At 37.6% G+C, this 25,927-nt stretch overlaps 2 protein-coding genes across 7 annotated transcripts in view; one reads left to right on the top strand and one right to left on the bottom strand.

Annotated features, from left to right (window-relative positions):
• The window catches only part of Cep290 (centrosomal protein 290), an 89,627-nt gene extending 79,711 nt beyond the window's left edge, over positions 1–9,916 (top strand). For both annotated transcript variants that reach the window (XM_045153569.1, XM_045153570.1), the window contains exons 49-53: positions 2,573–2,714; positions 3,916–3,989; positions 4,372–4,466; positions 8,209–8,288; positions 9,530–9,916. In XM_045153569.1, the coding sequence (XP_045009504.1) occupies positions 2,573–2,714; positions 3,916–3,989; positions 4,372–4,466; positions 8,209–8,288; positions 9,530–9,757 (619 nt within the window). In that variant the 3' untranslated portion in view covers positions 9,758–9,916. The remainder of the gene's footprint in view (positions 1–2,572; positions 2,715–3,915; positions 3,990–4,371; positions 4,467–8,208; positions 8,289–9,529) is intronic.
• The window catches only part of C6H12orf29 (chromosome 6 C12orf29 homolog), a 55,602-nt gene extending 34,355 nt beyond the window's left edge, over positions 1–21,247 (bottom strand). For 2 of the 5 annotated variants that reach the window (XM_045153573.1, XM_045153571.1), the window contains exons 1-6: positions 21,043–21,247; positions 18,758–18,875; positions 16,086–16,181; positions 15,239–15,355; positions 13,737–13,934; positions 12,302–12,471 (exon numbers count right to left, since the gene is read on the bottom strand). In XM_045153573.1, the coding sequence (XP_045009508.1) occupies positions 12,302–12,471; positions 13,737–13,934; positions 15,239–15,355; positions 16,086–16,181; positions 18,758–18,875; positions 21,043–21,132 (789 nt within the window). In that variant the 5' untranslated portion in view covers positions 21,133–21,247. Of the gene's footprint in view, positions 1–1,145; positions 1,332–10,088; positions 10,646–12,301; positions 12,472–13,736; positions 13,935–15,238; positions 15,356–16,085; positions 16,182–18,757; positions 18,876–21,042 lie in introns of those variants that run through there. The other 3 variants (XM_045153574.1, XM_004650158.3, XM_045153572.1) reach the window with 3 other exon arrangements.
• Between the last annotated feature and the right edge of the window lie 4,680 nt (positions 21,248–25,927).

Genomic DNA, 25,927 nt, shown 5'->3' with positions numbered 1-25,927 from the left:
CATGAGCTCATCTGCAGCTCCATTGCCAGACGCAAACTCACTTTTCTTGCCATGTTCATGGAGTTCCTTATGTCCACATATACCCAGTGTTTCCCCTGCTGTTTCTTGGGGAGATACATCTCCCCTACTTGCTCTTTGGAATGACATTGGTAGGCAGTGAGGTGACCCATCTTCACTCACTCCATCTCCAGATCACCCAACCAAGAGCAGCTTGTGGGGAAAAAAAGAGGCTTATTTTGGCTTACAGACTCAAGGGGGAAGCTCCTTGATTTTAGGGAAAACAATGGCATGGGCTGAGGGTGGACAACAGGAACAGGAGAGTGTGCCAAACACTGGCATGGGGAAACTGACTAGAACACCTATAAAGCCTGCTCCCAACAATACACTGCCTCTAGGAGGCTTTATTTGCCAACTGCCATCAGCTGGGGAACCTAGCAATCATAACACCTAAGTTTATGGGGGACACCTCAACCAAACCACCACAGTGGGGCTGTTTTACTGTACTTGTCCCTGGCAACCATGTCAAAGGAGAAAGGAGAGAGGCTAAGCAACATATTAGACAGCTATCTACATGGCTGTGCAGTCCTTGAGAAAGTGTCCTTCAGTCCTGTGCTGAGATTATTCTAGTCAGAATATGTGCACCCTCTGTGCTCCAGCTCTCCTTCCTGTCTACAAACTGGGAACAAGCTTTCTGTCAGAAGGTTTGTGTCGTGGTGAAAATGATAAGTGTGATAGTGTAGAGGGGAGCTAGGTCTCTTGTCTCTTCCAGGACTTCACCAGTGGTTCTTAGCTGTCAGGTGATTGGACATTCTTAATTGTAATGTGTTATGTCCAATCAGGGAGACAGTGTTGAGGGACAGGTTTATACTTGGCTCACTCCTGTGGCACTGTGGACTTTCTGTTGTTGTTTCTAAAATGCTTCCTGCAGTTCCTTAAAGGGCCAGGTTCCATTGTACAGAAAGACCCCTACTTACTGTCTAAATGACACTGACTAAATGATTATCTCTTCTATGGGCTGTATTTTTATCCATGGTGATACCTGTCCTTTTCCTAAAATGATTCTGTGTGGCATGAAAAGGTTATTTAGATTTAAAGGAAGGAATTGATAACACTAACCAAAATTAAAGATGTCTTTTCATTTTAGGTCACTTTTGAGTTTTTAATCTGAGAAGTATACAGATAGATGGGCATAAACAATACCTTCAGTCAACCATTTTGAAGACACAATCCCAAATAGTAACTTATTCTGTTTTTGAGACAGTCTCCCTATGTATTCCATGCTAGTTATAAACTCCTGATGCTCCTGTCTCAGCCTTCTTCTTGGATAGCTCCTGAATAGAGAAATAAAGTGAAGAAATGAACTTCTCATTTGTCACCACCAACATTTGTTATCTTTGCTAGTTAAGCCCTATGAATATTCTCTTCTAAGTTCCTAAGGTCTGTACAAAGACGCTTGAATATGTTTAGGTAATCATAATTTTCTTTCCTTCTACTGTCCTTGTCAGATTTTATCTCTGAGTCAATACTATCCTTCCTACTTTACATAGAATGGTAGTCCTTCCTACTTTTCTTAGTATTGTCTTCCCATAGTATGATGTGCCTGTAAAATACTGGGTTCAAATGTTTGAAGAGTTCTTAAGTCTAGATTTTTTTTTTAAGACTATTGATTATTTCAGGGTGGGAAAATGGCCTAACAGTTAAGGCACTGGCCTGCAAAACATAAAGACCCAAGTTTGATTCCCTGGACCCACATAAGCCAGATGCACAAGGGGGTACATGCATCTGGAGGTCATTTGTAGTGGCTAGAGGCCCTGGCATGCCCATTCTCTTTCTCTCTGTGTCTTCCTCTCTTTCTCAAATAAATATTTTTAAAAATTACTGAGCACATTTCTTTTTTGTTTGTTTGTTTTTGAGGCAGGATCTTACTCTAGCACAAGCTGAACACAATTCACTCTATAGTTCCAGGCTGGCTTCGAACTCGCAGCAATCCTCCTGTCTCCAGCTCATTAATGCTGGGATTAAAGGTGTCCATCACCACACCTCACCAAATCTATTTTTACAAGCTTCTTCCTTTCTCCACTGCACACTGTTTATCTTACCCTTTTTCTTTTTAAACTTAGTGTCCCATGGTACTTTAACTTGGATAACTCCTGTGGCAGTAGGGTGGAGGGTGTGTATGTGTGTGTGCGTGTGTGTGTGTGAGAGAGAGAGAGAGAGAGAGAGAGAGAGAGAGGTTTTTATATCTTTATAAGTCTGAGAATGTCTACTAATATGGATTTGATTTTGTATTTTCTTGTCCCTGAAAATTAAAATGTTCAGTCATTAGCATCAGTCTCAAGTTTTTAATTATACTCTTGAGAAGCACTTATATTTTCTATTTTAGTTGGCACACCTCTTAATTATGGGTACTTTTCTCTTACCACTATCTTTTAATGCTAAATACATAGCTTATTGTTTGACTTGAAGAAATAGTATAATTAATACATTTCTTGCAATTCTACTGTAATAAACTGACTTTAAGTCAGTGGTTAAAAATCGCATACCATGTCTATATTTTCTTTGTACCTTTTAGAATGTATGAAACCAAGGTGAAAGAGTTAGAAACTGATATTGCCAAAAAGTCCCAGAGCATTACTGACCTGAAGCAGCTTGTAAAAGAAGCAACTGAGAGAGAACAAAAAGCTAAGAAATACACTGAAGATCTGGAACAGCAGGCATGTAACAGTTCTTTCTTGAGTGATAGAGGAATGTATTATATCTCAAGGTACTCCTTGCATTGACTTAAGGGGACAAAAGAACTCTTAATGAATTCTACCCCTTAGAGGCTTATCTAATGACTACTACCATTCACCCACTCATTTTAGCCCAAGCTGGACTATTTTTTATTTCATCCTCTAAACTCCCACGATTCTTAACATCAACTGTCAACTGTAGTGCCAAAATGTATTCCAAATATGGCATACTACTCCGCATTGTCATGTTTGTCACTCTGTGCAAGGCATTATCTGATAATCTGAATAACTGCATTGATTTCCTCACTGGTCTCAACTTCTACTCTCATCATTTCACCTTCTCCCTGCCACTGTTGTACTGTCCACATAGATGTCAAATAATCCTTGGTAAGCATATAGTACACTAGAGCAGTCACATCCTCAGAGCCTAGTAATGGTTCTCCCTCACCCTAGAATGGAGCTGTAGTTCTTTTCACAGCCTGAAAGGCATGTAAGTACATTGACTCCTAGTTTTTCACTCATCTTTTGCCACTTTTCCCATCAGTCAGTCTTTTAGCCACATTAATCCTTTCAGACCTTTAAACTCATACAAGCTTCAAATCTTTTCCCTTGTGTAATGATTTGATTCAAGTGTCCCCCATAAACTTAGATGTTCTGGTTGTTAGGTTCCCCAGCTGATGGAAATTGGAAATTAAAGCCCCCAGGAGGCAGTGTATTGTTGGGGGTGGGCTTATGGGTGTTATAGCCAGTTTCCCCATGCCAGTGTTTGGCACACTCCCCTGAACCCTGTGCATTAATACTCTCATTGCTTACTACCAAACTTCACGTTTGCCTAAACGGTGGCTCCTCACAGAGAGCCTCCTTACCCTAGCCCTGTACCACCTCCATCATGCTGTCATAATCTGGTTTTCTATATCCCTTTCCACACATCTTACATACCATGGTGTCACTACTTAGCTTCCCCTACCAAAACCGTAAGGACCCTGTGGGTTCTGGCTTGTGCTTTTCTCTCTCTCCTACGTCCTCTGTACCTGGGACAATGCCTGGCATGCAGTGGTTAATTGCTCAGTAATTGATAAGTAGAAACCTCAAATCTTAATTTTATATTTTATTAAAGTGTATCACTCCAAAACTTTATATTTCCATGCTAAACTTATCTTCTGACATTTTATTGTACCTCAAGATTGAGATTCTCAAACACGTTCCTGAAGGTGCCAACACAGAGCAAGGACTTCTGCGGGAGCTTCAAGTTCTCAGGTATTTAAGATGCTGTTTGACTATTTCTCTTCTGTATAAAAAATTAAGTACATAACTAAAAACTAGGACTTCTCAAAGTTGGTTTATTCAGCCTTTTAATGCTAATCTGCCTAGACGCTGTAAAAGGAAAACACCCAAGCCTAATGCTTCCACTTTGTTATTTAAACTTTCTAATAGTGTAGAAGAAAGTAAGCCTGAGCTTCCTAGAAATAAATACTAACAAAAGAGAAAACCAAGTTATTGTGTACTTGGAGGCATTGCAACATAGAACACATGCAGAAGGTTTTGAGTACTGTAGCCACAAGTTTTCTGAAACACCCTTGTATTTAATGGAGCAGTGCCTATTGTTGATTTGTTTTAATGTGCTGCCTTTGTGTTCTAGATTAGCTAAGAGTCAGCTGGATAAAGAAAGGGCAGAATTAATCAATCAGTTAGAAGTCATCAAGGACCAAAGTGTTGCTGAAAGCACCATGCCTGGTAACGTACTTGAAGACTTTTTAGCTATCTTGTGTTTTTTGTTTGTTGTTGCTATTGTTTTTTTTGTAAGATTTAAAAAATGCTTTTATTTATTTATTTGACAGAGAAAGAGGGAGAGAGAGACAGACAGACAGAATGGGCACAACAAGGCCTCTAGCCACTGTAAATGAACTCCAGACGTGTGTACCCCTCCTGCATCTGGCTAACGTGGATTCTGGGAAATTAAACCAGGGTCCTTTGGCTTTGCAGGCAAACACCTTAATTGCTAAGGCATCCCTCCAGCCCTGTTACTATTGCTTTTTAAAGTAAGGTCTCACTCTAGCCCAGGCTGACCTGGATCTCATTCTGTAACTCCAAACTGGCCTTAATTAAACTCATTGTGATTCTCCTACCTCTGTCTCCTGAGTGCTGGGATTAAAGGTGTGTGCCACCAGACCTGATCTTATCTGTGCTTTTGACTTAAGCATTGTTTTATTTTTAACATTGAATTTTGATTGTTGTCTTTCTCTGGAATCAAATTCTTGATGTGAAGTTTTAGAGCTACCACATCTTCATGCTATAAAAATTAGCTGAGTTATTTAGCAAGAACTTTTTCCTCTTTGTGTTCCCATCTAGGTGTCATAGAATTAATCACAGTATCATATCCTGTCACTTCTCATTTTCACTATAGGCCCTTTCAATCCCTATGAACACATTCTTGTCAATGTTACTAATTACTGTTTTTCTACTTATTAGAAAACCATAACTGTTTGTATTTTCTATCACAAAATAGTTTTTGTTTATTCCCCTCCATTCCTATTCAAAAGTGATCATTAATCATTCCCTGTACCACATGGAAAATTGCATTTAACATGTTTATGGGGGCTAGAGATGTGGATTAGTGGCTAAGGAACTTGCCTATGAAGCCTAAGGACCCAGGTTCGATTGTAAATAAGCCAGATGCACAAGATAGTACATGCGTCTAGAGTTTATTTGCAGTGGCTAGAGGCCCTGGCATGCCCATTCTCTCTCTCAAATAAAATATATAAAAATACAAAATGCTTATGTATCGACATATATATGTACACATGTTAAACTGATCCTCGTTATTTGTATGTAACATCTGTGAACTTAGCAAGCAGCAAAAATGTACTGGTAATCCCCAAAATAAATATTCATGAAACTTTTCAAGCACAGTTGTAAACTTGAATTATGCCATATATTCCAACCTCAGGTCTAACAAGGTAGTGCTGCACATTTGCTTCAGTTTCCATACAGAAGTGATCTAGGATGGAGATGGTTGGGGGGCATCACAGTATAGACTGCTCTGAATGTGGAGGAGCCCACTAGACATTTCAGTTCTAGCTCTGACAGCTTTTTGTGGGAACACCTCAGGAGGCTCACTTAATACTTCCTAGGACTTATGGTTATAATTTGTGGAAATATGTGTTTATGCATGCATTTATATGCATCTTTCCCCTAGAAGAGTGGCTGATGGTTGCTGTTTGTATTGAGTTTACAGAATATAAATACTGCAGAGAAAGATGTGTATATGGTTTTGTGTATGTGTATATTCTTATGAGCGCACATATTTTCAGCTTAGCTTTTGTATTTAGTTAGCATTTTATCATAGGGATCACTAGAGATACATACCTAAGGTTTTAGTAATTCTGTAGTGTATGATCAGAATAGCTCAGTGATCCTCCTACCCTAACCATGCCATTCCTTTATAGTTTGAGAAGTGCCAAGTTCTGCCCCATAACATTGTACTTGTTTAGTTCTGAATGATCTATTTCTCAGAACTTTTTCCATATCCTACTGTGTAGCCTCAACACTTTTTTTTGTTTGTTTGTTTGTTTTTAATTTATTTATTTGAGTGTGACAGACACAGAGAGAAAGACAGATAGAGGGAGAGAGAGAGAATGGGCGCACCAGGGCTTCCAGCCTCTGCAAACGAACTCCAGACGCGTGCGCCCCCTTGTGCATCTGGCTAACGTGGGACCTGGGGAACCGAGCCTCAAACCGGGGTCCTTAGGCTTCACAGGCAAGCGCTTAACCGCTAAGCCATCTCTCCAGCCCTCAACACTTTTTGTTAAAGCAATATTAACACTAAATTCTATGAAACTTCAGAGCTCCTTACTACTCCCAGCTCTTCACCACTATGCTCCTGTCTTTTCGTAACTAAGGAAAGGATAATCTCTCCAGATATATCAAAAATAGCAGCCAGCCTAGTGTGGAGTAGACACTATACACTACCAAATTTTGCTTAATTTTTTTTGACATTAGATTAGTTTGCTGCTATTTCTAACCCTGAGCCCGTAAGTACATAGAGATTGCCAAGTTTCAAAAATCAGTTAAGTTTATAATAAGGTCTTCTAAATAACCTTTGGAAGGTGTTATACCAAACATTATCTTCTTCCTGCACTGTTTTCTGCACTACTAGTGTGTGTCATGTGTAGTAGATCACTGAAATATCTGCACACACATGTTTGTTGAGGTACTAGTCACCATAGCCCAAATTATGCAATCAGCCTAACTGCCCATCAAGAGACAACAGATAACGAAAACTGGCACATATACACAATGAAGTTTTATTCAGCCATAAAGAACTACACTACTTGCAGGAAAATGAACTGGAGATCATCATGTTACGTGAAACAAGCTAGTCTCAGAAAGACAAATGTTGTAGGTTTCCTTCAGGCATGAAATCTAGATTAAATATCCATGCACGACATGGAAGTATAAGGGGAGGTATTAGGGGCAATAAAGAGGACCGGCAGGGAGGGATAAATAAGATCAAGGTACATGAAAAGATAACAAAACCCATTATTTTGTACAATGAATATACACTCATTTTAAACAAAAAGATGAGTTATAAAACTTCCTTAACGCTTTACACAAAGTGAAGTGAGCTTCTAAAGGAAGGATTTTGCTATGAGAATTGTTTGTTCCCATAGGGAACTTTTTTTTTCCTTTTTACATCTGTCCCTTTTGTCTCCAGGTTATACTTAGAGGACCATTCCATAGGCATTTAATTATACACTGGTCTGAATCATAGAAACTTTTTTGCATTATTTTCTCAAAATTTAACATTAAATAATTTTACTTTTTGGTGGCTGCATGTGACATGAGACATTTTTAGTAGTGTTATTATGATGAAGACATATAACAAAGATATGAGTCTGTTAGCCTTTGCAGTAAAGTTAGAGGTGTAACATAAGGAATGATCCAAGACAGTAAATCCTTTGTGTTGTATGTTGACTTCTGACTTCTTACCAGATTGTCAGGACTGCAGTCTTACTTCAGTGTCACACCTCTTAACTTTGGCGTTTTGCACATAGTAACTGCACAAGTGGGTACTGAATATGTGGAACAGCCGAGACTAAGCTGGGAAGGCGCTGTGCCGGTGTACACGTTCAGCCTCTCCCCTGACAAACAGTCTCTGCCTCTTCTGCTGTACTTTTAGTACCAAACATTTTTACTGCTTGTAAGATTTTTCCTTCAAAACTAAGAATATCCCTCATGAATAAAATTAACATTATTCTATGCTTCTAATACCTAGCAGGTACCGTTTCCTTTTTTTGCTTGATAACCAGTGGAGCATGTAGTATGTAGAGACTACAGTGTTCCAGTCACACTATGCCATATTTTCCACCTGCAATTTTCATGTGTTTTCTGCTTATTCTCTAGAATAAATCCTGAATTTTGAACTTACTCATAGTAAGGGAAACCTGAGAGAGTATTTTTTTAACTTTTTTGGCAGGTGCTGATGAACTCAAGGAGAAGGTCAGTGACCTTGAGACACGGCTCCAAGTGTCCGAGGGGGAAAAGCAGCAATTGAAGGTAATCTAACTGTAGGACTAGAGTGATTTTCATACCACCATCTTTGAGCTGTATATGTTAAAACTTTCCACATTTTACCTTAACACTACTAAGTTCTTTATGCTTACTGTAACAAATATCTTCTAAGCAAAGGCTAACAAAAAATTCAGAAAATAGAAAGAATTAAGAGAAAATTTATTTTTAAATTGTAACAAATATGTATCTCTTTGTGGCTTTTTTTTCCCTTTGTTTTTTTTTTTTTTTTTTTTTTTGAGGTAGGGTCTTGCTTTAGCCCAGGCTGACCTGGAATTTACTATGTAGTCTCAGGGTGGCCTTCAACTCATGGTGACATTCCTATCTCTACCTCCCGAACATGGGACTTAAGGCATGCACCACCGTGCCCAGCCTTCTTTTTTGAATGGGAGAAAATTGGCATGCCAGAGCCTTCAACCACTGCACCCCCTTGTGAGCATGTGCAGCCTTGAGTGCTTGCTTCACTGTGAGTCTGGCTTACATAGGACTTGAAGAGTTGAACCTGAGCCCTTAGGCTTTGCAGACAAGTGCCTTAAATGCCAAGTCGTCTCTTTAGCCCTGTGGTTTTGTTTTTTTTTTTTTTTTTTAATATATATATTTTTTAAGTTTGTTGTCATATTCAGAACAGTGCCTTCTAAGTATCTTTTGAAATTCATTTTAGGAATGTTAAGATTATAGTTCCCTTATGAAAATAAAAAAGGTTCTATGCTTCAGTTTTAAGACTCCAAGAACATAACAAAAACATCTGGAATTGATGGCTGTTTACTACTGACTACTGTAAACAGCCTCATCACATACTGAACTTAGCCAACAGAAGTTCTAGGAGTTCTATGATCATAAGTAGCATTTATAAAAGTTCAGCATTTGTTCCTTAAAAATCAGATGCATGAAGTTAAAATCAAAGAGGCCATACCTAAAAAAAATCTAAACCAGAATTAAGAGTGGTGAATAACAAAGTCACTTTGGATGGCCTAGTAGAGTATCTAGCGTGGTTTTAGAGACAGTCAATCTACAGCATTAATAGCTTTTAGTCAGGGATTAAAAGAATATCATAACTTATAGATCACATTACTTCTTATGGAAATAAGTTATTTATACTGTACAAGACAATCTTGTTAAAACTGTAAGAAAATACTTCTGTCTTTATAACTATATTTGATTTTCATGTTTATAAGTGCATCTCTGAAAATTCTAACCAAAAACATATATTTCATTTATGTGTCTTTTAGGAAGAAATAAAAAGGCTGAAAAAAGAATTGGAAAATTTTGATCCTTCATTTTTTGAAGAAATTGAAGATCTGAAATATAATTATAAGGAAGAAGTAAAAAAAAATATTCTGCTAGAAGAGAAGTTAAAAAATCTTTCTGAACAATTTGGATTTGAATTAACTAGCCCTATTGCTGCTTCTGAACAAACTGAAGATGAAGGAAGTCCTAATGACTTCCCTATTTATTAAGGGCCACATATAACTGTAGGTTTTTAACGATCAGTTTTGTAAGTTAACATTTCATCTGGAAATCAAGCAAGTCTGAGCTATACAGAATTATATTGAATTTTTAACTCATTATAAAAGTATATTTTTGAAGACTTGAATAAATTATAAAGTAGACAATAAGCTATGGTAAGCTACTTTGTTTTCTAATATCTTAAGATTTTTTTAAACATGAGAGTAAATTTAAACAATTTTAATGTTTAAACTAGAATTTTGCAAGTACATACATACTTATTTTGTGTTAAATACTCAAATCCTACAAATATTCTATATTTATAGTATATAAACATGTGGATATGTGCACATTTAAAGGCTATGAGTTTTTAAATATCTAGCAAAATTAAATTAAGCTTAATCTAATTTTGAAAGTAATATAAAATTACTGATTTAATGTTAACTGGTGTTCCAGTTATAGTGGACAGAATCAAACCTTTGTATAAGCTGGGAAGCTTACCTCATCATATTTTAACTTCCAGAAGTTAAGAAGGATGATTATAAATAAAAATTTGAATAGGTGTTTGCAAGTGGAAAATTAATTTCTTCAAATGTTAGTATACATTGATATCTGTACAACAAATAGTAGGAACCTTGAGGTATTTTTACCTTTGTAAACATGACAGAATATCAAGACTAGAAAATAACAATCTCAGTTACATTTCCACTTTATACATCAAGCATTATATCTTTGAGCCTACCAAATCTCTGCTTGTCTATTTTTGAAAACTGATTAAACAAACACTTATGATCAAAGGGGTAGTCATAATTGTTCAGGTTCATGTTGATGATAACAGGTTTAGAATTCATGTAAGTATCTGGAAGTGGCCAGCATAAACCAAGATGATGGCGATGCACCTACAAAGAGGAACAGGGGTATGGCTTTAGTAAGGTAGCAGCTTCATTTAATTAGCAGGCCAGTACTACTAAATGCCAGGCACTGTGTAATCGTCCACTGAATCTTACCTTTTTTTTTTTTTAAATTTTTTGGGCGGTTCTTCTGACATCACATACTGACTTGTATGTTGCCTATCTTCCCTATTAGAATATGAGCATCATGAAAACTGAGAAACTGTTTTGTTCAATTGTATTACCAAAGAAATATGTCAGGAGCACAATCAGGGAGTTCACAAAAATGTAATGATTAATAGAGTTTGTTGCTGAACATAGGAAGAGAAAAATGTGAATCAGGAAATACCATGGGGTAAAATGGTGTTAAACCAGATTTCAATTCAGTTACAATACAGACAGTGTGAGTTTCTGTTCAAGGTGAGTATGGGAAACAGTTACAGGAAGTTATACAGGGGCCTGATCTTGAGAAGTCTTACTGTAACTCAATGTTATTTAGGGATGTAATGTTCCCCTTAATTTGGCAAGAATGGACAGGACAGGTAGAAATGAAAGATACATGTTTTAAGAGGATAATCTAGAAATTCAAGAAAGACCCTTGGCCTATATTAAAATTAACAGCCAGTAAGTTGTAAAGGACAAGATATATTCAATAGATAAGACTTTCAAAATTGCTAATTGTAGCCAGCCATGGTAGTGCACACGCCCTTTCATCCCAGCTCTTGGGAGGCAGAGGGAGGAGGATCACCATGTGTTTGAGGCTACATAATGAATTCCACGTCAGCTTAGGCTAGAATAAGACCCTACCTCGAATCCCCCCCCCAAAAAAAAAACACTGCTAACTGGTTATGTTAGGGAAAGAGCGGCTTAAAAACAGTAGATCCGCCAGGTGTGGTGGTGCATGCCTTTAATCCCAGCACTTGGGAGGCAGAGATAGAATTGCTGTGAGTTCGAGGCCACCCTGAGACTGCATAGTGAATTCCAGGTCAGCCTGAACTATAGTGAAACCCTACTTCAGAAAACAAAAACAAACAAAATAACAACAAAAACCCCAAAAAACAGTAGATCCACTTTCTTTTTTCTTTTTTTTCTTTTGAGATAGGGTTTCACTGCAGCTCAAGTGGACCTGAAATTCACTATGTAGTCTCAGGTTGGCCTTGAACTCTCAGTGATCCTCCTATCTGTGTATCCTAAGTGCTGGAATTACAGGTTCAGTTTTGAACACTGAATATTATTTACATATGAGGACTCAAACAGATAAGGCCTGGGTGGCAGAAGGGTATGAAGCATAAGATAATCATTCTATATAATTACATTGGCATTTTCTTTGTTTTTACTCAACAAAACCCATGATAAAGTTAGTTTTAAAGTTGCTAAGGTAAGCCAGGCACAAAATGTCTGAGAACACTAATATGTACCATGACTTCCCAGGTGGGAGAGGCACATCGTTTTAACTCTGAAATACATCTGGTATAACCAATGTCCAACCAAACATACCATCTAATAATCATACACCTTCCAGAAATTTGATTGTTTTAGCTTATAAAGAAGTTATTATGAAATAAGGGTGATGGTAAATCAGGGTTGTTACAACCTGTACAAAGAATTTTAATACCACCTCCTGATTTAAAGAAAATAATCCAACATAATCTACCCCCCCATTACCTTAATTAGACAGCCATCACTGCAATGCCATACGATTCCTTCAATTTTACCCTCTCTGCAGCCTTCAAACCAGGACAACAGGTCACCATAATTCAATGTAGGCAGATTGCTCACTTGAAATGCTCCATGTGGTATAAGATAATGTAATGGATATTTCTTGCTTCCTAACCCTAAAGAGTAAAATTTCCAATCAGCTATATCCATTCAAAGTAACTATAGGAAGAATAAGAAAATGTTTCACAGTAAATTTTAAAAACAAATACTTAGTATATTATAAGTAAACCTAAACCAAATTTTAGAATTTTCTTGAAAAGAGAATAATCAAAATATATGAAGTCCTGCTATCTCATGTGGCTTCTTACTCCCTGGATCCTCCATCAAAAATGGGCACACAGTGACCTGCTGGCCAAGTCTACACAGACATCTGCTTCTGTAAGTAGTTTCAATGGAATATAGCCTTACTGGGTCACTAAGTACTCCTGGTGGCCTACTGCAAAAAGATGATTCACAAAGCTCAAAAGATCTGCTACCTGGCATATTTTTCAAAGTCTGCCAACCTCTGTTCTGTGCCATTAGTCACGTTCAGGTATCTCTCAGTGTTTGCCAATCAACTGTACCATAGGTCAATCTACATTTGATCTCTAGGTTTTTGTTAGAGCTTTAGTGTCCTTAGGTCTGTTTCATCCCTTTCCTTTCAACATAGTACTTTAGGATTCCCTAGGGTACTCAGTGCATCACAGTACAGTATTCTGATGCTTTATAATATCCACCCATTGCCGATTCTTACTCTTGCTTGTTTTCATTAATGCCAAAGTAACTAGCAGTGAAAAATATATATTACTTATATCACCTAAATTTTGACACACAGTGATAAGATGGACCTAGCAATAACTTCAATGCATAATTATATGATGTTATCACAGGAAAGAATGATAGCATGAAGTGAACTTTTTGCAATAATCAAAATCTTCAGTCATGCATAAAATTTCCCAGGAATATAACATTAGCAGAAGTGAGTGGGCTCTGAGAAAATAAGCTCAAAATTGGTAGTCATTCCTTTAGTATATGTGGCCGTTTGGGTGCCTGTGTATGTGTGTATGCGTGCTTACCTGTGTGGCTGCATGTGTGTGCGTGAGGAGGCCAAAGATTATTGTCAGGTGTCCTCCTCAATCCCTCCCCACCTTGTTTTTTGAGACAGTCTCTCACTGAATCTGGAGCTCACTGATTTGACTACCTACCCAGTGTGCTCCAGGGATTCTCCTGTCTCTAGCTCCCCAGCACTGTGATTACAGACACACACCACCACTGCCATAACTGGCTTTTATTACAGGATCATGCTTCTCCCAGTGTCATGTGGTTTTTAAGGTGACCATACAGGAAGCTGTCTTCACAAGTCACAGTTGCTAGACCTGATAAAAGCAGTGGCTTCGCTCACCATAGGGGTTCCCGTTGACATTTGTGCCAACCAGCTCCAGAGTCTGCTCTAAGAGCTCTGACAGCGGCACTGCCGTAACTTCCAGGAGCCCAGACTCATCAGGATGAAGCCTGAGCACCAGCGCGATGTGAAATTCATAATTGACTACAGATGAATGCCAGCAATACTGCTTGCTGTTTTTTTCTACTGGTACCCAACCTGTTATTTAAAGAAAAAAAATATTACATTTTTCACATTGCTTCTATCTTGATTGAAAATACAAGTAATTCCATTTTCTGTTGTAAATATTCCATATTTTCTAGAGACTTGATCATAATAAGTCCTTGTGTTAAGATCAGTTAGGTTTTTCTTTTCTCATAAATAGAGTTCATTTTTTTATGTAGTTTGGTGGTATTGTGATAAGCATAGATGCCTTCCAATAATCTGTTGAGGAATTAACCTGAATTCAACATTCACTTACTAAATCAATCAGTCATGAATCACCTTGGTTCAATGGGAATTGAGCACCATTCTAAGACAGCATTAAAACTATTTTCTTTTAATAAAGTTCAGTTTTTCACTCTAGCTTCTTTCTAGTGTCACAGACAATGAACAATGCAATAAATGTTTCAGTCTATACATGTATTCTAATATACGCTGAACAATGTATTGGTTCTGTATTTGGGAATTGGATCCTCCTGGAGGCGACATATTGTTGGGGGCAGGCTTATGGGTGTTATAGCCAGCTTCCTCTTGTTAGTAGTTAGCACACTCTACTGTTCCTGTTGTCCACCTGATGTTGGCCAGGTGATATCCACCCTCTGCTCATGCCACAGTTTCTCCTGTCATGGAGCTTCCCCTCCAGTCTGTAAGCCAAAATAAACCCTCTCTTCTCACATGCTACTCTTGGTGGGCTGTTTGTTGCAGCAAAGAGATACTGACCCCAACAAGGTCCCATCAATGTAGAGACTTCACTGCAAAAAGACGACAAGCTAGGGCATGTATGCCACTTGACCATATTTTCTGGCTTTTTATTACCAACAAGAAATGCAGTTAACTTCTCTACTGATTGGTTAGGCTCCAGTGAAGCCCATCTTTCTTTTGTCATAGTTCTCTTTGTAAAATAAATAAAATAAAATAAAATAAAATAAAATAAAACAAAACTTAGTTTTATTTGACCTCTGCTTCATTTTCATTATCTCAGGGAAAAAAAACAAAACAAAACTGTAATGTTTTGGGCTCTTAAGATATAGCCCCATTCCACACCTGGGAGCCTCAATTTTTCATGGCCACAAGTGACAGCTAAAAACTATGCCCATCTTAGAAAATCATCTAAACCTGAGAGGATATTCCAACAGGAAACAGCTTTGACATAAAACTGTTGAGTATCAAAAAATATGATTTATAAAAATATGCACTATCCATAAAAATAAAATGAGCCAGATTAAAAATAATTTCCTATTGGACCTTTTTTTCCTTACTCTAGTCAACACAAAATAGCATTTGAGAGGAGATTCTCATACCAGGAATGTGTCCATTTTCATCAGGCACTGGTTTCCCATCCCTGTGTTCTATTTCTTTCGCTGGTATCCAGCACTCTGGAACAGGTTTGAAATCTTCCTCAATATTCCAAAGAAATTCTAAAAAGAAATAATTTTATTTGTGGAAGATAAAATACGAAAGAGATATCAAGTGGAATTGGCTAGTAAAATCTCAATTACATCTATGTTCTCCTGCATTATCACTATAATGTGACTGTTTAGTTCAGACACTAGCATTCTAAATGTTCAACTTCGAATATACCACCATTTTACATAGTCCAAATTAGCCAATATACTATGATATGTAGATTTATAATGAACTTTTTTTTTTTTTTTTTTTGGTGTTTTGAGGTAGGGTCTCACTCTAGCTCAGGCTGACCTGAAATTCACTAAGGAGTCTCAGGGTGGCCTCAAACTCATGGCGATCCTCCTACTTCTGCCTCCCAAGTGCTGGGATTAAAGGCGTGCACCGCCATGCCCGGCTTATGAATTTTTAATGCACTATGAATACAAATTATATATTATACACAGGTAATGAACATAAGTGGAATATGTATTTAGAGACATCTGAATGTAGCAATTAAAAATACTAATTTTCCTTTGAGATTTGTGCCTGGTTTATGAATTACATTTGTTTTAGGCAAACAAAAATCAGATTGTATCTCATTATAATACTGGATGCTTTAACAAATACTATAAGGAATTTATGAAAAGAGTAGATATTTTGCAAGAGCATTTGCTTATATGATAGAATATATAGAAATACCATAGCAGTAAACCACAAATTTCAGCTATTTAATTATGAAAAGTTTAAAAGAGACCTACAAACCTTTTGAGTTTTCTTTTGAATGTAGAAAATTTTTAAATCTTTTATCAGCATGTTTGTTGGGTTTTCTATCTAGTCGAGCCCAAAGGTATGGCTGACCTAAAAGTATAATAATAAAAGGAAAAGTCAGGAAGAAAGAAAAGTTTTCTTGAAAACATTTCAAAGTCAAACTTTCCAAAAAAAAAAAGGACAAAAAGACAAAAGGAAATGAGTAGTCAAGATACCACCTACCCATCTCAATACTTCTTTAAAGAGCAAAAAGAATGAGATAAAAATACATTTTTCTAAGGACATGTTAAAGTTCCCAAAATGGGAACAAAACCAGGCAGTTGTAGTGACACATCCCTGAACATTCCTGGTACTGTTCTGGTTAATTCTGGCAGACTGGGAACTTGGGCTAGCCTGGCCCCTAATTAAGTTATTAAACACACTGATGACTGATGTTATATTATCCTCATGGGTCAGAGATCACTGTGCCAACATTCTTTATTGGTAAGAGTGAGACTTATGAGCTGCACACTGGTCTTACTGAGACTCCTGGAGACCTGCTGGTATAGTTGGATATTTGGTGGGAAGATGGCTGGAAGACCAGCAAAAACAGTAAAATCCCCAGCTTAGATTCCATTTGGACTCCCTGATTCTAAATTGTTACTGCACACATCAACAGTTCTTATCTGAGAAAATATGCACAGCCATGCCTTTGAAGCAGGAAAAAAAAAAAAAAAAACAGATTTTACCTGGCATCTTGAGTCCTTGCAGTTGTGATATGTATTCTTACTTCTAATGTCAGTGTTCTATTATGTATTCATTGTCAGGAATAAGCTAGATTTGAAGCACTGTCACCTTGGGTCTTGTGAGCATTCCTTAGGAGTTAAGCTCCCCCTTGTGTGCTACTGTTCATGCAAACCACACATAATGACACACCCTGAAGTATCTTAGCATAACAGCCCGTAAGACCCCTCACAACCCCTCAAAGATGTAAGTCAGGGTTTCATAAAAATTGTTAATTATACTTTGATTCAGATATTCTATATTACTTATCTATCCACCTACATAATATAAAGAACCAGATTAAAATTATATATTGTTGTTGCTGGTTGAATGAGCCTTTTGATCTTTTTACTGGCAAACACAAATAATGTAATTCACTCAAAATCATGAGAATGGCTACTACCACCTAATAAAGTTCATATGAATATGAAAAAAAAAAACCTCTCTGCACTGTTCCATGGGCATGCAAAATGGTGGAACTATTACGGAAAATTTATGACAGTGCTTCAAAAATTTTAATTAGAATAATCCCATGATCTAGTAATTCCATATACTGCTTCCATATACTCTTTATACTCTTGCTGCTTGTTGCAAATGAACTCCAAACACATGCATCACTTTATGCATCCAGCTTTAGGTGAGTAATGGGGAATCAAAGCTAGGCTGTCAGGCTTTGCAAGCAAGTGTTGTTAACTGCTGAGCCATCTCCCTTGCCCTATTTTCATAATTTTAGGAAAAGACAGCAGAAATAAACACAAAGAACTTTGTTGAGGATGGTAAGTACTAAAGCCAAAAATCGATGGAGACAAGGATATACACATCCAGAAAAAAACCTGGAAGCAGACTTCATTTACCTCTATTTACAAAAGCCAAAATTAGTAGCAACTCAAATGCCTACCAGTGGTTGAATATATAAACAAAATTTTCCATATAAACAATGGAATATCATGCAGCTTAAATGCATCTTCTCCTGGAAACAGCAGGAGGGGGAGGTAGATGGGAGGACTGCAGTAGACATAGATTTAGAAGATAAGGTATTCTGGATATGGAGAGTGGAGACACTGCCCTCAATACCACTGAATGACAGCCTACATGAAGATGGCCAAGATGGTTGGTTTTGGTATGGATATCTTAACACTGTTTAAAAAATTTTTAAATGCATTTCAGAACAGATTTCCTGATAAAACAATTATGTCCAGAGCTTACTTAAATGTTTCTGTTGCTGCAACTGAGAGGTAACCTCACCATCCACCAGTAAATACAAACAATATTACTCCCTTCCAACTATATATCCCCTAACATTACCAACAGATTGCCCAAGAGTTAAAACACCACCACTCCAAACAAAACAAAATAAAAATAAGCCAATTGTGGTTGTGAACCACACTTTTAATCCCAGAACTATAGAGGCTAAGGTAGGAGGATGACCATGAGTTCAAGGCCAGCCTGGGGACATAGAATGAATTCCAAGTCAGCTTGGGAAAGAGTGAGATCTTGCCTCAGGAAAAAAAAAAAAAAAAAAAAAAAAAAAAAAAGCACCAGAATCACTCAATGAGAAATTTAGGGTTAGACAAAGCCAGGTGCCATTACCAGTTAGTCATCCATCAACTAGATGGTCTTTCACCAACTACTGAAGTTGGCTGAGATTCAGTTTCTTTATCTAGAGAGGCTTATTGTGCAAATTAGAAGTACCATATAAGGAGCATCTACCAAATTGGCCATTAAGGTAGTTACCTGTCTTTCCTCCCCGAAGAGAAAAATAAGCAAAATACTGACATTTTTTTATTGCACAGCTATACTTGTTAAGTGTATATACAGCAAATGGCCATTGCATATGTTCAGAGTTTGTGAAATGTTAATATGAATGAGTGGTACTTACAGAACTATTCTAGTTTGATTTTTACCTTTGTATGTAGTAATGTAACAACATGTCCCATCCACTTTTTCTGTTGGAATTGCACTGTAGACATCTGCATCTATGGCCTTGTCACTTACTGTTTCGGTCGCCAAAACTTTAAATGGCTTCAAAAGAAAGAAAAACTGGTTTCAGTTATAGCCTTGACCTTCAGTCAAATGCTCAGCTGAAATGTTCCAAATTTTATTAATTCTTTTCTTTAAAATATTTAATTAATTGTATTTATTTACTTAATAGAGAAAGAGGCAGAGAGCATGGGCACACCAGGGCCTCTTGCTGCTTGTTGCAAATGAACTCCAAACACATGCATCACTTTATGCATCCAGCTTTAGGTGAGTAATGGGGAATCAGGCTGTCAGGCTTGGCAAGCAAGTGTTGTTAACTGCTGAGCCATCTCCCTTGCCCTATTTTCATAATTTTAGGAAAAGACAGCAGAAATAAACACAAAGAACTTTGTTGAGGATGGTAAGTACTAAAGCCAAAAATCGATGGAGACAGGGATATAAAACGTAAGACAGGGGTGAGATGCTGTATCTTATAAACAAATGCATGTGCATGTGCAAGTTCATGAAAGGTCTGAGGGAGATTACTGTGTGCCAGAAGTTCTTATGAAGTATATTCCAACCAAGAGAAATCAATTATCTACCACAGGACCCCAAAACCACCAAAGGATGACACAAGACAATGAGAGGCAAAGAAAAATCTTCCTCCATCTGTCAGTAGATTATTACTAAAAAGTCAATGTATGTGTGTATGAATTAGGTGATGAAGATCAACTGGGTGGTTCTTTACAATTTCTGAAGAGGAGTAATTACTAGTATGACAAAGCTGACCAAAAGCTTTACAGAGATCTACTAACAAGCACTCCAGGGACAATCTAAGAATGAACAGCCAGACAAAAATAGGATTGTGTTTTATATGTTCACAAGATGAAACACTTGTCAAATCCCGGACTACTTAGGGTCATAAGCATGCTGACCTAATTAATAGGGGACTTTGTGTTATAACTAAGAATTACTCCCACCCTCTACATACACGGCTGGAAATCACAATTAGAGTGAAATATTATCAAAGACGACCTCAACGTGAACATTCTTTACCAGTAAAACTCCACCCTTTAGTTTATAGTGTAGCTTTATCATGATCTGATTTTTTTTTAAGTGATTTAATATTTTGTGAAGAGAGAATATGAGCATGCCAGGGCCTCCAGCTGCCGCAACTAGACTCCAGATGCATATGCTACTTTGTGCTTCTGGTTTTATATGGGTACAAGGGAACTGAACCCAGGTTGTAAGACTTTGCAGGCAAATGCCTTAACCGCTGAGCCATCTCTCCAGCCCAAATTGTGATCTTTTTGAAATGCAGCAACTGTGGAGTTCTGACAAGGAAAGAATATGGTGATGCACTTTCTGGGTGGCACTTAAGACCCACTAGGTTGCACAATCTGTAGTCACAAGTATTATGTATAAAAGCAACGACAGCAGTAAAGCGTAATACAGAAAGACGTAAAAGTAGAATGTAAAAATCATCAAGGTTGATGGAAAGGTGGCATGAAAACTGCAGTGTCCATTTAATTCAACAAATAGCTATCCAATGCCTACCATGTGTCAAGTCCTACAAGCTGGAGGCACAAGATAATGCAGCATCTCTGCTTTTTTAGCATAAAAGACAAGAAGGGCGGTGTTAACACTGACTGGGGGCGGGGGTTGATTTCAAATGCACAAGCTCATTTTGCAGAACTTGGAAACACCTACCCTGACAGCCCAGGGTCATTGCTGATAAAGCAAGCTTATTCTTCAGACACTTTGTGTGACACTAGGGAAACTAGAAAATCTTAAGGTGGGAACACGAAAGTTCAAATTAAGGAGGTGATTACTGGAAACAATACTCCAGGTCTGATTTTTGGTAACCTAGATAGGCGAGGTGTCAACATTGCCACTGACTGGTTCCTAGGACACAACAGGTCAACCCTATCTTCCTATTCTCTCTCTCTCTCAGCTCTTGAAAATGTCAAGTTTGGACTTCAGTAACCACTTCGTAGTTTTTCCATTAAAAGGTGCTCATCTGAGAAGAGAGAAATTATTTGCAACGTGGGTTTTCAAATAAGCGAAGGCAAGTTAAAAGTCTGTGGTCAAGGGACAGTAAACTCTCTCCAGGAGCCCTGACCGCCCAGCAGGTACCAGGAGCCGGAGCTGGCGCACACGTGAGCATCGCTTGCAAGCCTCCCAGGCCTGCAGAGCGCCGGGACAGCCCTCCCGCCCGCTCGCTCGGTACCTGGTGCTCCCGCTTGGCCGATGGCCCGTCCTTAACTTCCGTCACAAACACGCACGGCATCTTCCGCTGCACCGAGCCCAGGCGTCTCATGGTGGGCCTTGCAATCGCGGCGAAAGAAAGGCGCAGTCACTAGCAGCTCAGCGCAGCAGCCTGCGCGAGTCTCCCGGAGTTCTTACTCCAAGTCCGCGCACGGCTACCGCGCCGCCGCGTCCCACCACAGCAGCGTGGGCGGGGGAAGAAACCCGGAAGCGACCGCCTACTCGAGGTGCCTTCTGGGCGTTGTAGTTCGGTTGTGAGACTCCGAGGCCTGAGCGTCCACGTGCGTCCCCCACCCTTCCCCCACTCTTGGCTTCTGATGACCAAGTCAACATTGAGATGCGTTACTCGGGAGCGTGTTCTAGGCCATGACTTTTGTAACGATGAAAATTTCAGAAATTAGTATCAAGTTGTAAGTGATCTAACACTTAGATGACAATTTATCACTAATGACACTTGCCTGTTGCTGTTCAGAAATTGATCAGAAGAAACACTGGAGAAATTTTAAAATAACATTTCCTGATTCCCAAGCAGAACGTTAGAAAATTGATGCAATTAACAGACTTGAAATTAGGGGAAGAAGAAATTTATTTTACGAATCAGAATCACCTCATAGCATATAATACATAATATAGTTGAAATCTCTTCTGGGGTTCTTTCCAAAATGACTGCTAGCCTTCAGACAAGAACAAAACTGTACAACGTACAGATTGCATTCAAGTGGATGGTAGGACCCTTACAGATGAGTTCCAATGAAGGGCTTGAGTAGCTGTAGCCAAGCACCCAACTACAGACTCATTTTGTGCCTAATGGAATATTTTGGTGCAAAGGATAAAAAAAAATCTAAAAAAATTAATCATGAAATATAGAACACTAGTAGAGCCATATTATCTCAGCTAGTAGACCTCAGTTTACAGTTGTAGGGGGACTTTGACTCTCCCATCTATGTGCTTCAGTAAGGTCCAACTTGTAGTTCTATAATTGTCAGTATGTGACCAACTGTCCAGCGTTTTATTTACTAATCCCTTTGAAAAATTAAATGACTATATCTCACCTGGAGGTGTCTGTATAATTAGGGACTCTCCAAGAATAAAATACCCATTACAAACAAATTCATTATTTTATAATTTCTGTATTCAAAGAGAGAGGAGAAAAGAAATTTGCCATGTCAACATGCTTCTTTTCAACTGCCTTTAATCTTACAGAAAAACAGTCACTCATCCAAATTTTCCCATAACCAAAGGAAAGAAAGAAAAACAAACAAAAACAAGTTGCTATCTGATAGTGAAACCAGAAATGTCTGGGTATTTTAAACTCATGTCAGTGACTTCTTTGTTCCTAACAAGCAGTTTGCCATGAGTTTCTGACAACAAATCACTTTGCTGTAACTCTCAACTGTCATTTCCCAAACTGCCAGAGTATTCCAGATCCAACATTCTGTCTTTTCCGAGAAAAGATAACCTTCCGAAACATGCCCCTTAATGTCTGAGTAGTAGCAGCAAGGCTAGTAAGCACAATAATCAGCCTTTTGGTTTCTTCCCAGTCAGGAGCAAAGCCTCTAACAGAAATCAAGGAGCCCATATACATCACAGGATCAGTTTACAGTTGTAAACTGAGCTCCTGTTCTGACCAGCGGCAGCCATCAGATTTTCCTGATCCTCAGAATCATGAAGAGCCAATAGGGTTACAAAAAGCATTAAATATCACTTAAAGTGGTAGGTACTGCAGCATTATAAACTGGAAGAAAGGTCCATGTGTCATCTCTCTGACATACACCAAGAACAAACTCAATGCATATTCACTTGGACTTGTACAAAGTACAGAACTTCCATATAGCCAGCTATAAAGACACATTCCCCATCCTTTTCTTTATAAGAAGTAAACATCCTGATGTGAATAGTCATAACTTTCCATAAATGATATGCACAACAGGAAAGTGAAGTGAAAACAAAAAAGGGAAAATAAGGACAGGAAAAAAAGGGGAAATCCTCAAGTACGCTACACCCCCAAAACATATCTAATTAATGTGCTATGCAATGCAAATACAAAATAAATCCCAATGTTAACTTTACCAGGTATGTCATTCTTCCAGAGTTCAAATGGAGACAAAACAAAAGTCAGGACATACTTGTTTATATATTTTTGCCAATAAATTTCAAGAGTTCTTCCAAATCTTTCTATTTTTCCCTGGGCTGATAACCTATAGCATTGCATTCAAAAAAGTTCATAAAACTTTACTGTTAAAGTTCAAGTGGAAATTCACATTTGCTCAATTACTTAAATCCCCAATTAAAAGCATATTGTGATGTTAAAAATCTCTCTCTCTCTCTCTCTCTCTCTCTCTCTCTCTCTCTCTCTCTCTATATATATATATATATATATATATATATATATATATATATATATATAATTCTTGTTTATTTCTTTCTTTAGAGCAAGAGAGAGGGACAGAGACACAGAGAACGAATTGGGGCGCCAGGGCCTCAGCCACCACAATTGAACTCCAGATGTTTGCACCACCTAGTGATATGGTTTAAGCTGTCATCACCCTTCCAACTTCTAAGTCACCTTCAATGAATATTATTATTCATTTCTGCTGGATTCTAATTTTTAAGACATCATTATGAAGACTTTAATAACTAGTGTTTGATATGTCTACTTTTGGGAACCAAATGACTTCACATTTTCAACAAATTCTCCAAATTTCCAATCATACTGGAACCTTTTGCTATAAGAAGCTATTTCTCCTTTTATGATGGATGAAAAGTGGACTAAAGCTACATGATGAATAGGTACTCAAATTTATTTTTATAAACCAATTAATGTTTCACAATCTGAAGGTTTCCCCCAAGTTTATATATAACAGAAGGTGCATGTTTAAATAGCTGTATCTACTTTCTTGGAATATTGAGATCATATTTACCTACTATATATGAATTTCAGTTTTGTTTCTCAACCCTTTAAAAGAAATAGCTACTAGTAGCTGGGCATGGTGGTACACACCATTAATCCCAGCACTCAGGAGGCAGAGGTAAGAGGATCATCATGAATTTGAGACCACCCTGAGACTACACAGTGAATTCCAGGTCAGCCTGAGCTAGAGTGGACTCTACATTGAAAAACCAAAAAAAAAAAAAAAAAAAAAGAAACACAGCTATTAACTTGTGAAATGCCACATTTTAATTGGGAAAGCATAAAGTAATTTTTGTTCCTTATAAAATCAGAGCATTGACAGGTAAAAGGTACTTTATTATTTGTAATAATGTTTTAATATACCAAAGTCATATATATTGAGTAAGGAAAGCACAGTATTAAAGGAAACTAGCCTACAGTTAAACATGAGACCAGTTCTGATGACCAAACAATGGATTAGGTAACAATGAGGAAAATTCTGGAAGTCTGAGTTTGTGCGCTTCCTAGCAGCCACTTTCAACATTTCTGCAAAGCTAGAGAAGGTATCTTCTAATTTAAATTTACTTAAGAGTTATCTATTGTGTAATATACTGTCAAGAGGTGGTCACTTTTAAAGGAATACCACTGATAGTCTAAAGACTGTGGGAAAGAGATTGTTTTTCCCCATTACATACTGATAGTTCTTAGATTTCTATTCCTGCAACTCATTTATATTTATAAAACCAATCACTGGATTAGCAGCAAGAGATTGAAAATGGCAGAAGTTGGGAATGACTGCTATTTCTTTTATAATTCCACATGCATAAAGGTAAATATTGTACAACTTACAGTACACATACTTAAGCTTTTTAGTAGAATGAGGAAGATATGGCAACAAAAATATTTTACTTAGAATATGAATAAAAACCTATGTGTTGTGATATATTAAATTTCTATGAGGAAATCTGGATTAAGTTAACACTGTAATATATTTGAAACTGCTCTTATATATGTGAGTTACAGGTCAGTTTTCATCTAGCACTTTTGCATATGTTATAGTTTTGTAAGATAACAAGTTCCTAGTATTGTATATTGCTGATTTTATTTTATTCATATAAATTCAAATACTTGAATTTAGGTGACTATCAAACAATTTACTATATCTGTTACTCCATTTGAAATTCATGAACACAATTACTCTATTTTTCTCTTTCAAAAGGCTAAGTAAGGGCAAGTAATTAAATGTCATGATAAAGGAGAGGAGGAAAGTAATCTTTATTTTCTAAAAGCCAGATAAGTTAAATAAGCATGGATTAGTGGATCTGAATAAAACCAAAGAAATGCAGGCACTATTTGGAGCTTCCTGCTTATGCCAAAACACCACAAATGAAAGCAATAGTGAATGTACCTGGTTTAATATTTTCTATCTCTGTAGAAAATCGGCATGAAATCAGCCAGAATTGGGTCAATTTGTATCATCTATTACCTTTAAGCACTTGGATGACAAACAGCATTAAGCTTATGTTCCAAGTTGGCATCGAGGGCTTTGTTCGTTTGTTTGCTCATTTCTCTTTATATCTCTAAAGACAAGCATAGTGGTTGATGGATAGTAAGTTTGTAAGAAATTAATGATTTGATTAATAAAAGTAGCAGCAATCATTATACCTTACCTTGAATACATTTTACAGTACTTCACAAATGTTTTACTGTAACTTTATTCACTTCTTAACAAATGAAGAAACTAAAGGAGTGGATCATTTTGTGACTATGGACAAGAAGTAAAGGCAGAGAGTAAAATAGCAGTTTGCCTGTCTACAAAAGCCAAGGTTCAGTGTCCTGTATTTTGAGAGTACACAGTCCCACTTTTGAAGGGGAAGAAAGTGCAGGGAAAAGTAGAAGGAGACCAAGAATAAAGAACAAGTGTGGACATGTGTCAAAGATAGAGGGAGGGAGTTTG

This window comes from Jaculus jaculus, chromosome 6, assembly GCF_020740685.1.
Source record: "Jaculus jaculus isolate mJacJac1 chromosome 6, mJacJac1.mat.Y.cur, whole genome shotgun sequence".
Lineage (NCBI taxonomy): Eukaryota > Metazoa > Chordata > Mammalia > Rodentia > Dipodidae > Jaculus > Jaculus jaculus.
This window is presented reverse-complemented; position numbering and strand designations above follow the sequence as displayed.